This window comes from Drosophila hydei, unplaced genomic scaffold (genome assembly GCF_003285905.1).
Source record: "Drosophila hydei strain 15085-1641.00,03,60 unplaced genomic scaffold, DhydRS2 tig00008135-arrow-pilon, whole genome shotgun sequence".
NCBI classification, from domain to species: Eukaryota; Metazoa; Arthropoda; class Insecta; order Diptera; family Drosophilidae; genus Drosophila; species Drosophila hydei.
Genome location: NW_022045844.1, coordinates 2,340,788 through 2,354,431, shown reverse-complemented (window position 1 = coordinate 2,354,431; position 13,644 = coordinate 2,340,788). Strand labels below are relative to the sequence as shown.

The 13,644-nt window shown below is 41.0% G+C and overlaps 5 protein-coding genes across 5 annotated transcripts; 3 read left to right on the top strand and 2 right to left on the bottom strand.

Annotated features, from left to right (window-relative positions):
• Positions 1 to 206: 206 nt before the first annotated feature.
• On the bottom strand, positions 207 to 1,387 carry LOC111605175 (negative elongation factor E). Its single transcript, XM_023323569.2, has 4 exons — positions 1,197 to 1,387; positions 612 to 1,132; positions 381 to 547; positions 207 to 318 (listed from the first exon to the last, which is right to left on the bottom strand). Exons 1-4 carry the CDS (start codon positions 1,275 to 1,277, stop codon positions 242 to 244), a joined length of 846 nt encoding a protein of 281 aa, XP_023179337.1. The 5' UTR covers positions 1,278 to 1,387; the 3' UTR covers positions 207 to 241.
• A 92-nt stretch (positions 1,388 to 1,479) lies between these two features.
• Positions 1,480 to 3,056, top strand: LOC111605162 (60S ribosomal protein L14). Its single transcript, XM_023323547.2, has 5 exons — positions 1,480 to 1,551; positions 1,640 to 1,756; positions 2,043 to 2,144; positions 2,388 to 2,582; positions 2,777 to 3,056. Exons 1-5 carry the CDS (start codon positions 1,480 to 1,482, stop codon positions 2,963 to 2,965), a joined length of 675 nt encoding a protein of 224 aa, XP_023179315.1. The 3' UTR covers positions 2,966 to 3,056.
• A 45-nt stretch (positions 3,057 to 3,101) lies between these two features.
• LOC111605161 (LETM1 domain-containing protein 1) lies at positions 3,102 to 4,891 on the bottom strand. Its single transcript, XM_023323546.2, has 4 exons — positions 4,609 to 4,891; positions 3,939 to 4,538; positions 3,583 to 3,871; positions 3,102 to 3,519 (listed from the first exon to the last, which is right to left on the bottom strand). The coding sequence occupies exons 1-4, from the start codon at positions 4,722 to 4,724 to the stop codon at positions 3,181 to 3,183; spliced, it is 1,344 nt and encodes a 447-aa protein (XP_023179314.1). The 5' UTR covers positions 4,725 to 4,891; the 3' UTR covers positions 3,102 to 3,180.
• A 689-nt stretch (positions 4,892 to 5,580) lies between these two features.
• On the top strand, positions 5,581 to 10,568 carry LOC111605176. Its single transcript, XM_030225601.1, is given in 6 exon segments — positions 5,581 to 5,827; positions 6,762 to 7,212; positions 8,293 to 8,454; positions 8,932 to 9,136; positions 9,209 to 9,404; positions 9,462 to 10,568. Coding segments are annotated over 5 exon segments (1,461 nt in total). The 5' UTR covers positions 5,581 to 5,827; positions 6,762 to 7,020; the 3' UTR covers positions 10,168 to 10,568.
• A 633-nt stretch (positions 10,569 to 11,201) lies between these two features.
• Positions 11,202 to 13,244, top strand: LOC111605167 (cytosol aminopeptidase-like). Its single transcript, XM_023323555.2, has 2 exons — positions 11,202 to 12,888; positions 12,951 to 13,244. The coding sequence occupies exons 1-2, from the start codon at positions 11,389 to 11,391 to the stop codon at positions 13,089 to 13,091; spliced, it is 1,641 nt and encodes a 546-aa protein (XP_023179323.1). The 5' UTR covers positions 11,202 to 11,388; the 3' UTR covers positions 13,092 to 13,244.
• The last annotated feature ends 400 nt before the right edge of the window (positions 13,245 to 13,644 follow it).

The following is a 13,644-nucleotide window of genomic DNA, read 5'->3' as shown; positions in this document are numbered from 1 at the left end:
GATGAATTGTTTTACTTCTCATGAATTCATATACGCACGTTTTTCTTTTATTTACAAAGAAGCGATTTATTTGAACCGCGAGAGGGTGAACATATGTAAGTTCTTTATATATAAACTTATAGAGAAACGTATTTTCAATAAAGCAAGAAACTATATAAACTAGATGAACTCATTCACTTACCAAAATTGTTAAATGAAATGAAAGAAATTATAAGAAAACGTAATTATGCAAAAGATTAGGTTACTTTAAGAAATCATCATCATATTGAACCATTTGTCGCAAGTCCTTGTGACTTCCCTTTTGCGATTTGCTGGCCGCTGCAAGCGATAGAGAACAATATATATCGATATTTATATTACATCATTATTTAACTGCTTACCTATAGAAGACCAAACAGCTGAAGATGAAGCATCATTAATAGGCTCGATCTGTGGCTGGCGGCGAGCCAGTTGCACCTGTAGCATAATTCCATTCACGTTCTTGCCGTGCATTTCGGCTATGGCGCGATCCGCTGATTCGGGCTTAGCGAACGAAACGAAGCCGCGACTATAAAGCACATATACAAATATTTTATACATAAATTTAGCATTATTAAAAATTTAGCACGCACCTCTTCTCAATCTCCATAGATACATTGACGATGGTGCCATAATCGTTGAACGTTTTCTTAAGGAATTCTTCTGTCACCTTGTTGCCCGATACGAATATCGTATTGCCAGCTCGTGGCTTCTCCGGCTGAGTTGCATCTAGCGTCACCTTCTCTGTCAAGCCACGTTCCTCGCGATCACGTTCCGTAGCAAAGTGTTGGTACAAATTCTGACGGCGTGGCTCCTCTTTTATAATTTCACTTATTATGGTCTCCTGTGCCACATCGTTCTGTGTTGATGAAAACGGTTGGTAAGCAGCCACACTTGTCTCTGAGGTGGAACGTTTGGCACGCTCCTGGCCCTTCGGGCGCTTGAATGAGGTTTGGTCCTGCTTTGTTTGCTGTTTTTGTATGGCGGGAATAGCTCCGCTTTTGATTAGCTTACGTGCCACTTCCCGCGCATCACGTGCATCTGTTGGCCGTTTCAATGTAAGAGCGCTCTCTGGCTCCTGCTTCGGTGCTTTGTGGGCTTGTAAAGCTTTTTTCTGCAACAAAAATAGATACTTATGAAGAATTTCCTTAAAGACGCTGCTTGCCCAGAGGGTTCACCTTTTTCTTCAGTTTTTGGTATTTTGCTTGAAGCATCTGCTCTTCCTCCGTTAGATTATTAGGAAAGTGTATGTACACCATTTTGGGGAGTTCTTGATCTATGTGATTTATTTTTAAATGTTTTAAGTTCTCCAACAACAATATATTAATAGCACTTAAAAATAATAAACACTTTTATTGGAGGTGCCAGATCATTTCTGTTAAAATATTGATGCTGCCAGATCGTTAAATACATGTAATCAAAGAAACATGTATTGCGATAAAAAAAAATAAATATTTATTAATGAAAGGAAGTAGTAGCAATCTGTCTCTATTTTTCTTATTTTTAACAAATTCTGCAAGTTTTATAAATGCCGTAATTACCTAATATATCAACTACATACTCGTTTTGGCATTGTTAAAATAATTTAAAATAATGTTAACCATACCAGGTCTGCAAATAGCAGTGCTGTAAAGCACTTTTCAATTGCAACTCTGCATTAGTGCACACATTTCGCCATGTTGACGCCGAGCTGTCAAATTTTCTTCGTTCCTTCTCTTTCTTTCCGGTTAGCGTCATGGTAAGATCCAACGAAGTATTTTTCTCATTTGGATTGAAAATGTGAAAATAAAAAGGTTTAAAGTGCGCTCAGTGAATTAAACAATTTTTGCGGAAACCGCGTTGAGTTGCTAATAACGGAAAAAATTAAACAATTGATTCTGTGATTGCCCTAAATGTTATGAAAATATTTCACGTGGTGACCACAATGGTTCAGTTTGCAGCCAACGCGCTCTCCGCACTTATACCCTGCAAAGTTAACAACCGAATTTGTATTTATATAAGTTTTTTATGTTGTGTGCTTGCAGCCTTTCGAGAGATTCGTACAAACTGGTCGCATCGCCAAGGCCTCTGCAGGTCCCCTGAAGGGTCGCCTGGTGGCCATTGTCGACGTCATTGATCAAAACAGAGTAAGTGTTCCCACCTATGAGGAAGACTAGCAGCAGCAATAAACATGTGTACGCTTGAAACAGCAGTCAGTCGCACATGATGATAATTTGTCTTCTTGATAGGAAGTGCCAACTGACACATAAATGAAGCTAATTTACTTTACTGAAAGCGAAAACTACCTGCTATCGTCCAAAAACGATACACATAGAATTGTTGCTGCTCAATAATTGTAATGCGATTGTACTAATTTATATATTTGATAGGTTTTGGTTGATGGACCTCTGACTGGTGTTCCACGTCAGGAATACAGATTGAACAATCTGCATCTGACCAAATACCGCATCAAGTTCCCATACACCGCGCCCACAAGCATTGTGCGCAAAGCTTGGGTGGACAGCGACCTGAAGGCACAGTGGAAGGTCAGCGCCTGGTCCGTCAAGGCACAAAACATCTGCAAGGTGAGCGCAAGACTGAACTAAATATTAATTTCTGTGTGCTGCACATGATGATAATTGAAAGTTCTTGATAGGAATTGCCGGCTGATACATACATGAAGCTAGCTTTTATTTAAACTGAAACCAGCTTAGAATTTATGAACTTTTTAAGTTGTTTATGAGTTTGATTACTAAACCATAAATTTATTCTATTGTAGCGCTCGCAATTGAACGACTTTGACCGCTTCAAGCTGCGCTATGCCAAGCGTCAGCGCAACAAGTTGCTGACCATTGCCTTCAACACATTGAAGAAGCGCACCAAGTCCGATGGTACACCCCGTATCCTGAAGAAGGATCGTCGTGAGCGTCTGCGCGCAGAAAAGGCCAAGCCCAAGGCCAAGAAGTAAAATGGAAAACATAAATTTAACGAAAGTAACTGCTTGATGAACATCCAACACAAAGGAGCAAATAAAAGAAGTGTTATTTTTAGGAAAAACACGAAGACCTCTTGTTTAATCTATTTCTATATAGAAAACGCAGCACACCTAGATCGTGTATAACAGTTTTATTGGCTTTTGAAAAGCGCTAAAAAATAATTTTTTGAGCAATTAACACAATTTTACTATGGAGTCTTATTGCAATAGATGGTTTTCCAATTGTTGGGATGATTATAACCCAGCAGGACAGGCAGATGTAGAAAGAGAGTGATATGCTCGCCTTGTATTGACGTGGATACCTTCACCCATTTACGTAGCCATTCGATCATTTGTTCGGCGTTCAAGTTATCCGGATTTAATCCACGTAGATAGCAGCAGTATCGCAATGAAGCCAAGTTTAGATTATGGACACCGCCCTCGCGGGTAATAGCCAAGTCCATATAGTGCACCAAGAAAGCATGCTCGTGCAAGCGATGGCGTTTGAACAGGCTATTGGGTAGCCCATGCATCTTGACTAGACATTTCTGTAATCAATACAATTTTCAGTTTAAACAAAAAAATATTGAGTAGGAAGCATTTGCGTTTACAATGTGTTTACGCGACATGCCCAACAGTGAGTAGGGTCCCTCGGCGAAAATATCTTTGACTGAGATGAGAGCCTCTGGGGTAGGATGTGTGCCGCTGCCCAGTTGACCTAGAATGGACTCGAACTCTGCGTACTTATGATGACCCTCAACATTTTTTAGCTTGGCCTGAAGGCAGCGGAGTACGGACTTGTTGCACTGGAGCCGGCATTTCGTATAGTAGCTCTGGAACTCGGCACGCTGAGTTGCCGTCCAAAAGTGATTTGTTAGAAAAATGCGTGGGTACCAAAAGCTGTACAGGATTATACAAAATTAGTTGTTGACATATATCATATCAATATCTCTATCAATTAACTTACACAAGCGGAAAGAAAGCATAGCCAACCATTGGCAAGGAGCACCCAATTAAGGCAGGCGCTACTTTCATCATATCACGCGGCATTTGCATGTACAACTCGAGTTCTTGTCGATTCAGTGCCCGTATCCCCTGTGGCGCATCGTTGGCAATACGCGAAATCTTTAAAAACCTCTTCATGTCAGCGAAGAAGTCCTTAACTCCCTCAAAGAACGCTCGATAGAGCTGCATAGCCTTTGGAAAGTTCTTCTCGAGCACCTTGTCGTAGTTCTTCACATAGTTGAAGTAACGCGTGAATATGTATTCCTGCATATTGTCACGCATCTGTTCGCTCTTTGATTTGTGTGGCTCCTGATCCTTATCTTTATTTGCATTTGGTGGCTCGTTGCTTGGAGACGACGCAGTTCTTATTATTATTTCGCCAGAAGTGCCATTTTTTGTTTGCGGACTTCGGCTCTTGGAGTTTTTGGCATCCCAACCAGCCTCATAGATTACCTTTCCAACACTTGTTATTTCGGAGGCAACATTTCGCTTTATTTGCGGCGGAGTCTTCGATGCCGTCGACGTTGATTCCTGCTCTTGTGTACTATAATTCACCGTCTGTCTGATAACGTCGTTATTAATGAGTTTTTAACGCCGATCGTTAATTGGGCTAATCATGTAATTACACTCACCTGCCCTGCAGTCGAGATCTGCAACATGATCGTAGCAATCGGCGGCGCTCCTGTGACCACCTGCCAAAATTGCCATTGTTGTGGGCAATGTATGACACTCGCAACGCCAACGCCATTGTTATGTTACAGTACCAACCTAACAGACACACAAGCGCGCGTAATTACGCAACGAGTGCAACTCCAATGCAGGAGCCAGCCTAAAACGTTTCACTTAATTGTATTAATCTTTAACTTTTAATCTTTTTTTAGGCGAGTGGCCACAGCCAACTTCACGCTGTATGATATTTTTAGCAACATGTTGCCTCACGTTAAATGTTGCGATTCATATTTGCTTAAAATCTCGATAGGTCGTGTTAAACAGAGTTGAGAGCGTTGCCACGCTAATTCATTTATTGCAGCATAGTTTTAGACAGTAGTAATAAAAACAAATATATATTTAAATGAGAAGAGATTATTAAGTTTAGGGAAACTTTTAGCCAAGGCGCCAAATTTAAATTTAGCAAGTATGTCGTCACAAATTGTGCTAAGAGACCACTAATGCATGTACCTGCGCATGATACTACCTCAAACATTTGTTTCTAGCATGTTTCCTAGCTACTTTTTTCTTCAGTTTATCCGCAGAATTTCGTGGCAACAGTCGCTTACCCGCATTTTATGCTGCCACGCAGCTTTTCGTGTTAGTTGCTTTCTAAACGAATTCGCTCCAAAAAATGGTTTTAATTAAAACCAGTAAACAGTAAAGAATTTAAGCAGTGTTGAATAAAGTTAGCGCTGTCGCCTTGTTGCTGAAGAGAACAGAAACGGAAATAGTGTCTCAGATGTTGATAGGTATCAAAAGAGATTTGACGCGCGAGTCCTACGCACATGTGCTTGTGCGTGTGCGTGTGTTTGTATGTGCGTGTGTGTGTGTGAAGACCTTCAGCAAGAAATATGTAAGAAACTTACTTTCACTTGTGCAGGCGCCGAGCGCAGAGCAGGCACATCAAATAGCGGTAGCATCCTGTATAAACATGCTTGAATGCGTAGGCGTTTGAACTTTTTCTAATATCGAATTCATTGCTGCGGCAAGTGTGGCTTCGTAGTCTAAGTCATACACTCTATAGTTAGTCAGCTCTAGCTTGGCTTCTGTTACATTATTTACACTAGTTAAGTATACGAAGTGTGTGCCCGAAACTTGAACCATTTGTTTGTTTGCCCTGCAATTGAAGCCAACTCAAAGGTAAACTTGAAACAGCCCTTACTCAAATAGAAACAACAAGGCTATAAATAACACAAACGAAGTGGCGCGTGGAGCGTGGAGCGTGGCGCGTGGCATGGACCTGCACAAATTCAATTTTGCAAATTGTATTGCTTGTAAATGCGTGACCGTTAGACTGAGCAGTAGAAGATCTAACCGTATGAACTTTACAATAAACTATATTACGTAAAGTATGTCTTGTAAGCAGCTGTAAAACAAGTATTTCATTAACTTTTACACACACACCAATGAGGCGACAAGCTCCTGCATGCAAAGTATGCAAAAGTCTCCTTCAGCGCGGCAAAGTCGCAAAAACTATTCGACAAAGGATATAAGCGATGCTATGCAGACACTTTGTCAATGTCGTGCGGCTGCAAATTACAAACACCTAGCCGCACAGGTATGCGCGCGCGTATGCATACTTGCATTCCTCGTTAAGGTGCTCATGTCTAAGGCCGCAGGTCTTGTTTTAATTAATGTGAATATATCCTTGCATTTACAGCTTACGCATGTAAAATACTTTTAAAGGCCAAAGGCTGCAGCTCTGAAAATTAATTACAAAATGTGTACAGAGACGTACATAATTATTATCCGGTTGAGAGAGCTTGATTAATGCAATGGCTGGGTAGTCGGAACCATTAACGACTCAACAAAATATTAATTATGTATTTATATATACTTGACAAGGATGAATAATTTACGTTATTCAACAAAAATATTTAAAATGAAATATTATTTTTTTATTTTTCTATATTTTTAATATTTACACAATAAATAAATAAAAAATGAAATAATTACAGATATTAAAAAATAAGTAAAAGAATTCAAATACAAATATAAAAATATTAATTCACTTTACTTACTTTATTTTTCCATCTTCATAAATATTTATATATATCCTTTTCTGATATACCAGAACAAAATCAAATATCAAACATCAAATTGCGGCAATCAATAAATTGCATTCCCTTCATTACATTTAACAGAGGTGCCAAAAAAATAGGTAAAGTGTTGGCAAGTTGGCACAGAGCCAATTGGCCAATATACGAAATGTAAACAAACAACAAAAACTGGACAGCAACGGAAGAAGATGAAGAGAGTGAACAGGAAACTGTAGCAATTAGAAGAAGGAATCCCAATCGAATCGAAATCGTAGTCCAGCCAAGTCTATTAAGATGGCCATCAATATTTGGGGCTTGAATCACTTTGCCATTAGCGCGATTGTGATAACCACAATGCAATTGGTCTTTTTCCTATTGAATGCTTTGCTACACTTGGATAAGCTGTCAGACTTTGCTGGCGGCGTTAATTTCATTGTTATAGCATTGCTGACCTTTTTCATAGGGCAACTGGATCGTCCCTCCAAGGTAAGTGCAAAACTGGTTGTTAAGCTGGGCTACAAATTAAATGGTTTAAAGCCTTTTTTGTGTTTGGGATTTGTCGGTATTTTGTTGCTGACATTGAAAAGCGACATGCACACACAGCATTATACGGGCATGGGCGAGTGTGTGCTGGGAGCATCTGTAGTTGCAGTTGCGGTAACAATAGGTAAACGCCCAGCTGGCCCACAGTTAGGATGTTGTTGTTAGTTTGACCTTGTCTGGTGCAGGCAACTGCGGCCATGGTCCTTCAGCCAAGTTGTTTGTCGTCCTGTCTGCTGGATTGTTTGCAATTGTGCATTTTAAAGCTGTTAAACAAGTTCAAGTGTAAAGCAAATGCAGCGCCTCAAACAGGCTCACTAACATCTGTTTAAGTAAGCTTCCTTCATCATCTTGCTGTGACTCTGTTCACACTTGAAACGAAATTGAGTTCGCTTCGAGAAATCCTCTGCAGTTTCTATAAGCACTCTGATTTATTGTATATGCCAACTGCCAATCGTGCCATAATAAATAAATAAATTGCGTTGATACCTCTGGGACCGAAGCTCATTTATCACAGCATAAAAGCTGTGCCCGGCCAGCGCCTAGGTCAACGCAGCGGCATTTCGCAATGGATGACCATTGCAGTGGTGGCTTGGTCGAAAATAAAAATATAAATAAAAAGCATTCAAGGCATAAGCGAATCCACAAAAGTAAAAAAATAGTCGGAATTGCATTCGGTTAACCGGGAATTGCAATGCAATTTTTTTAGTGGGCGTAAGAGAAAAACTTTAGAATTCCAATTCAATTTCGCACGAAACAGTTGGGCATAAATTCATGAGGGAGTTCTGTGCATGAGCACTGAAAGTGCAGACCAAGGCTAGCTTCACTCAAAGTTTTTCTTTGCATTTTAAATATGCTTCGCCTTTCCATGTAACTTTTCTGGTAGCATACAAAATGTTGACTTAAGAAAACAGAGTTAATTGAGGTCTGTGTATACATCTCTGCATAAAAGCAATTGGACCTGTACTCAACTATATGTAACTATTACATTTTATATATTTAACCGTTTACTCTTTCCCATGCTAGGCCTACGAGAGTCGTCAGCTAATGGTAACTGTCTTCGTCTGCCTATGGGGCGCTAGACTCTCAGGTTACTTGCTGTATCGCATCATAAAACTGGGTCGAGACAAACAGTTTGAGGATACGCGACGCAATGTCATACGCTATGCTGTTTTTTGGACTTTTCAGGTGAGTTGCCAAGCAAATGAAATGAATATCAAAACAGCTACTAATACGACTGACAGTCATGGACCACTGCAGCTGTTGGTAATCAATGAATCTGCCAGCGCATGCCAATGTCCCAGGTTGTTTTTTTTGAATATTTCAATGCCTTGTCGATGGCGCTGGACTTGGTATGCAAATGCCACTCGGTCTCTCGCTAAATGTTTGTCTGGGCTGCCCATCGACTAGCGTGTGTGAGTGGGTGTAGCTGTAGCTGTGGCTGTGACTGTCCTTCCACATTTGTGGCGTGTCGCAGCGATTTGATTGCCAGCACTTGTTGGCTCTGCTCAGCAGTGCTGTCAATTTAGCCGTTTTCCGCACATAAATGTGCCATTATGAACTGATAAAGGAGCATATTGGCTGTCTGCCTCTACGGAAACAAAATATTGGACGCCACTGCTATTAACTCTTCACTCAAATGCAATCATTTTTGTACTCTTGCAGGCCATTTGGGTGTTTGTTGTTTCGCTGCCAGTCATAATAATCAACTCGCGTCACACCCAGCCGCAGGCTATTAAAGGCATGACCACGTTGGACTCCACTGGCACGGGCATGTTTATTGTCGGCCTGCTGGCTGAGACCTATGCGGACCTGCAGAAGTTCTCCTTTCGCCAGGATCCGGCAAACCACGGCAAGTTTTGTAATGATGGTAAGAGCAAGCAGCAAATCAGTCTGATATATATACTCTACATGGCTGTCATTGTAAACCTTTCTCATTTAGGTCTTTGGGGCCTGTCGAGGCATCCGAACTACTTTGGCGAGGTTATTGTTTGGTGGGGTATCTTTGTCATATCTCTAAACGCGATCAGTGGCCATGAGTGGGTGGCCATAGCATCGCCTATCTTTACCACGCTGATCATACTCTTCTTGTCCGGCATACCACTGCGTGAGCGCAGCGCAGACGAGAAGTACAAGAAGTATGCTAATGACTCCCATTTTAGTCATATTTTACTCAATAGATTTCCTTCTTATAGTCAGGTGGATTATCGCAAATACAAGGCAACCACCTCGCCGCTAATACCCGTGCCGCCGGCTATATATGAGGAGGTGCCCGGAGCACTGAAATTCATACTCTGCTGTGAGTTTCCCATCTATGACACGATGCGACTGCATAAGGATACGAGTCCCTATTCGATGTCTATAGCTCACTCCCACTCGCACATATAGCAGTCAGTGGCTCACTCCAGCAGCGCAGCCGCTGGTGTGGGCCAACAGGTGCACACGCACTCATCGAGTCAATCGCAACACCATCAGCAACATCACCACCGGGGTCACTGCTATGGCGCTGATGGTGGTTTAGCTGAGAGCCATCATAATTGTGGTGGCAGCTGCCGGAATGTGCACGTGAAGTCGAATCCGTATCAATGCGAGGCGGGCTATGGCAATTATGGTGGTCGTCAGCTGGACGCTGAGGATACGGATGATGGTATTATCTATGTGGCGAGTCACTCGGGCAACAAGGCCAAGACACACTATTTCCATGCACTCGACATGGATGAGCGTCCAAAGTGCAGCTACCTCGCCGAGGAGGAGTTGGCCTCTGACTATGACGAAGATATACCACCCATCGATCTGAGCAAAGTAAACAGCGTCGAGAGCTTTACCAATCGGGTGCAAATAGCCAGCGAGCAATCCTTGAATGCCGAGGGAATGCCCGTAACAGTGACAACAATATTGTGATTGTCATTGAAAACCTTTCGCTGTAGCTCAAATATGTGGCTAAATACACTCTCTAAGTGTGCTTGAATCGAATATGCTTACCAGAAAAAAAAAACAAAAAACAAAAACAAAAGCCCGTGCCAAACTTAATGCAGAATTGCTTAACAAAAAGATCGCTGCATTTCAGAAATCAGCAATTTCCAATGTTTTTTGCTCAAAATTCAAAATGTGCCTCTTCTAAATGTTTTCTCTTAGAAATGTTGCACGCCTTCAAAGTTTATTAGTCTCTTTTTGGATTGGTCAGATTTCTATTTAACTAAAACCTTTATCAAATAATAAAAAAAAGAAAAACGCCCCACCAACAAGTTGCAAGTCGAATCGATATAAACAGAAACATATCCCAAGCCAAACCTACGTTCCATATATATATATATATTTATATTTTTTCTCTTAAATATACAATAAAACTCTAAAGTACAAGAAGTTTGTTGATTAATAAAGACAGCTGATTCAAAAGCTTTATCATTTTATATTTATACAAAATAATAATTGCAGAATTTAAATAAATATATATATATGTATATATAAATGAAGTATACGCATATTTCTGTGTTGAAACTGTTATCAAATGAAGTTTTAATAAACATAATATAAAAGATTATTATTAAGTAACTTACAACATTGTACCTAATTAACACTTTAATGAGCTAAACTAATTAAAAAAAGCAAATGCTTATAAAAATAAAATTTTCAAAATGCTTAACTATTTGAAACTATTCTATTTGTATTTCCCGAATTGTAAATGGTTAAGGCCTGGCTGACACCATAAAGCTTATATACTATTGTTCTGCATTACTTAACTGCATTATATAACTATACTATATTTCACTTAATTATATTTCCTACTTCAATATAGTCAAATATACTTTGATTTCAGTAGGCATTGACGAGGGCTCGACCGAATCGTAGATGGCCATGGAAATTTGAACGCAACCAGCAGCACATGCCCCGGTCGAACACAATTTATAGTCAGTATCTATTATTGTATGGTTGAGTACATATCGGTAGACAAAAAAAAAAATTTGTAGTAAAACCAAAAAAATTTTAGTTTCCGTTTTTCACTCTGTGACAAAAATTAAATTTTCTTTTTCTATACTAGTAACAAGCGGACTACATTTTGGTTAAATTCTTATTAAAAAATTAGTCAGTGCTTTAACTTCCGCCTTCCGAGAAAAAAAAAACATGTTCGGACTAACGCGCCGCGTTATCTTTCGCGTCGGCAAGACGAAAGCCTTGTGTCGACAGTTTGCATCGCAGGCAATTAACCAGATGCTGATGCTCCAGCAGATGGACATTTGCGCAGATCAACCGTCGCGCGGTCTGGTCATCGGCGTCTATGCCGATGAAGAAGACAAAAACGATGCCGGCATCCTCACTGCAAGCGGCTGGCGGTACAATGTCCAGAAGACAAACGGTCGTTTGATTGAGGTGCTGCGGATGTCGGGGCCCATGCCAAAACGTGGAGAGGCCCGCCTTCTCTTCGCCATCGAACCGGATCGCATTCCCTATTATTCCGTAGTAGCTGTTGTCGGATTGGGCAAAGAGTGTCTAGGATACAACCCCTATGAGGTGCTCGATGAGCAAAAAGAAGCCATTCGACGCTCTGTGGCAAAGGCCTGCCAGATTTTAGCAGAATTAGACACAGACAGAATTGAAGTAGAGAACTGTGGCCATGCCGAATCTGCAGCTGAAGGAGCCGCATTGGGTATTTGGGCCTATCAAGAAATGAAAGACCCCAAAAAAAGAATTTCCGTGCCTTCGATCGATCTCTACGCCCTCAAGGATGAGCCTTGCGACATTGAAGGTTGGCGCATTGGACTGCAGAAAGCTGCTGCGCAGAATCTGACTCGGCAGCTTCAGGAAATGCCTTCCAATTTACTGACACCAACAGCATTCGCCCAAAATGTTGTCGAGGTTCTGTGTAAGTCGGGTGTCAATGTGGAAGTCAAGGTAGAGGGCTGGGCCGAGAGCCAGTCGATGCATGCCTTCCTGGCAGTTGGCAAAGCTTCTTGTGAACCACCCATCTTCCTCGAATTGAGCTACTACGGCACTTGTGCAGAGGAGCGTCCCATCGTATTGGTCGGACAAGGCATCACCTATGATGCCGGTGGTTTGTGCCTCAAAAAGCGACAAGAACTGTACCATATGCGTGGCGATATGACAGGAGCAGCTGTTGTAGTAGCTACCTGCCGTGCCGTAGCGGGTTTACGTTTGCCAGTCAACATTCGCGGTCTCATTCCACTTTGTGAAAACGTAGTTGGTTGCAATTCATTCCGTCCCGGCGACATGGTCAAATCGATGAATGGCAAGACTATCGAAGTTCAGTGTACCGACCATGAGGATGTCTTGGTTTTAGCTGACGCATTGCTCTACGGTCAGAACTTCTGCCCCAAGTGTATCATCGACATTGGCACTTGCTCGGGATACATGCGCCAAGCCTTGGATGAGGCCGCTTGTGGTGTATTTACAAATTCTGAAATCCTATGGCAACAAATTAAGCATGCCAGCATGCATACTGGTGATCGCGTTTGGCGTTTCCCTCTATGGAATTACTACAGCAAGGCCGTCCGTGCCGGACAGCGCAGCGATGTCCAGAACTACGGCATTGGCCGTGGTGGTCGTCCCTGCAAAGCCGCTGCTTTCCTTCGTGAATTTGTTCCCTGCGGACAATGGATGCATATCGTAAGCACACATAGATACACCAGCGTGTACTTCATTTAATTTCTCATTTTATTACTTTTTAGGATGCTACCAATGTGATGACTACAAACGGCATAGATTTCGAGTACTTGCGTCGCGGCATGGCTGGACGTCCTACCCGGACGCTGATTGAATTCATTGCCCAGACCATCTGCAAGGATACAGCTCCGAAGATTGGAAAATAAGATTTTCAATTTCTTCGGAAATTGGAATTTAGTCCACCTTTCGATCGTTGGTCAATCAAGAAGTGCATCACTCAAATTGATCGGAAGTGTTCTAATTAATATTGTTTTGTATTAAGTTTTCCGATATGTTCATAAATTCTAGTTAAATTTACTGTAATATCATGTGCACTTAATTTAATGTTTTAGACTTCTATTAAATTATCTGTAACTAGGATTTGATTACTTTTTATTTAGTGATTTTAGATGTCGGTAATTAATACATTACGATGCTTTATCTATTAAAGGGAAGCGTGTTTACCGTTAAAGAAAAGCTCAATCGATGGATGTTTAAGCCGTAGATAGGGTCTATAGACAATTTAGAAACTCGATATGATGCTTTGTTAAAGTGTAAATTGATCTTCGATAAGCAGCATTAATTGATTTTAATGGGAATGGCTTAGATCCATTGTTTCTACAGCGATTTACAATAAAAAATATAATTTTAATAGAAAAATCTCGCCTTTTGGTACGCCAATAATGAAAAAATCCTCGCGGAATCTTTAATTTAGTATAA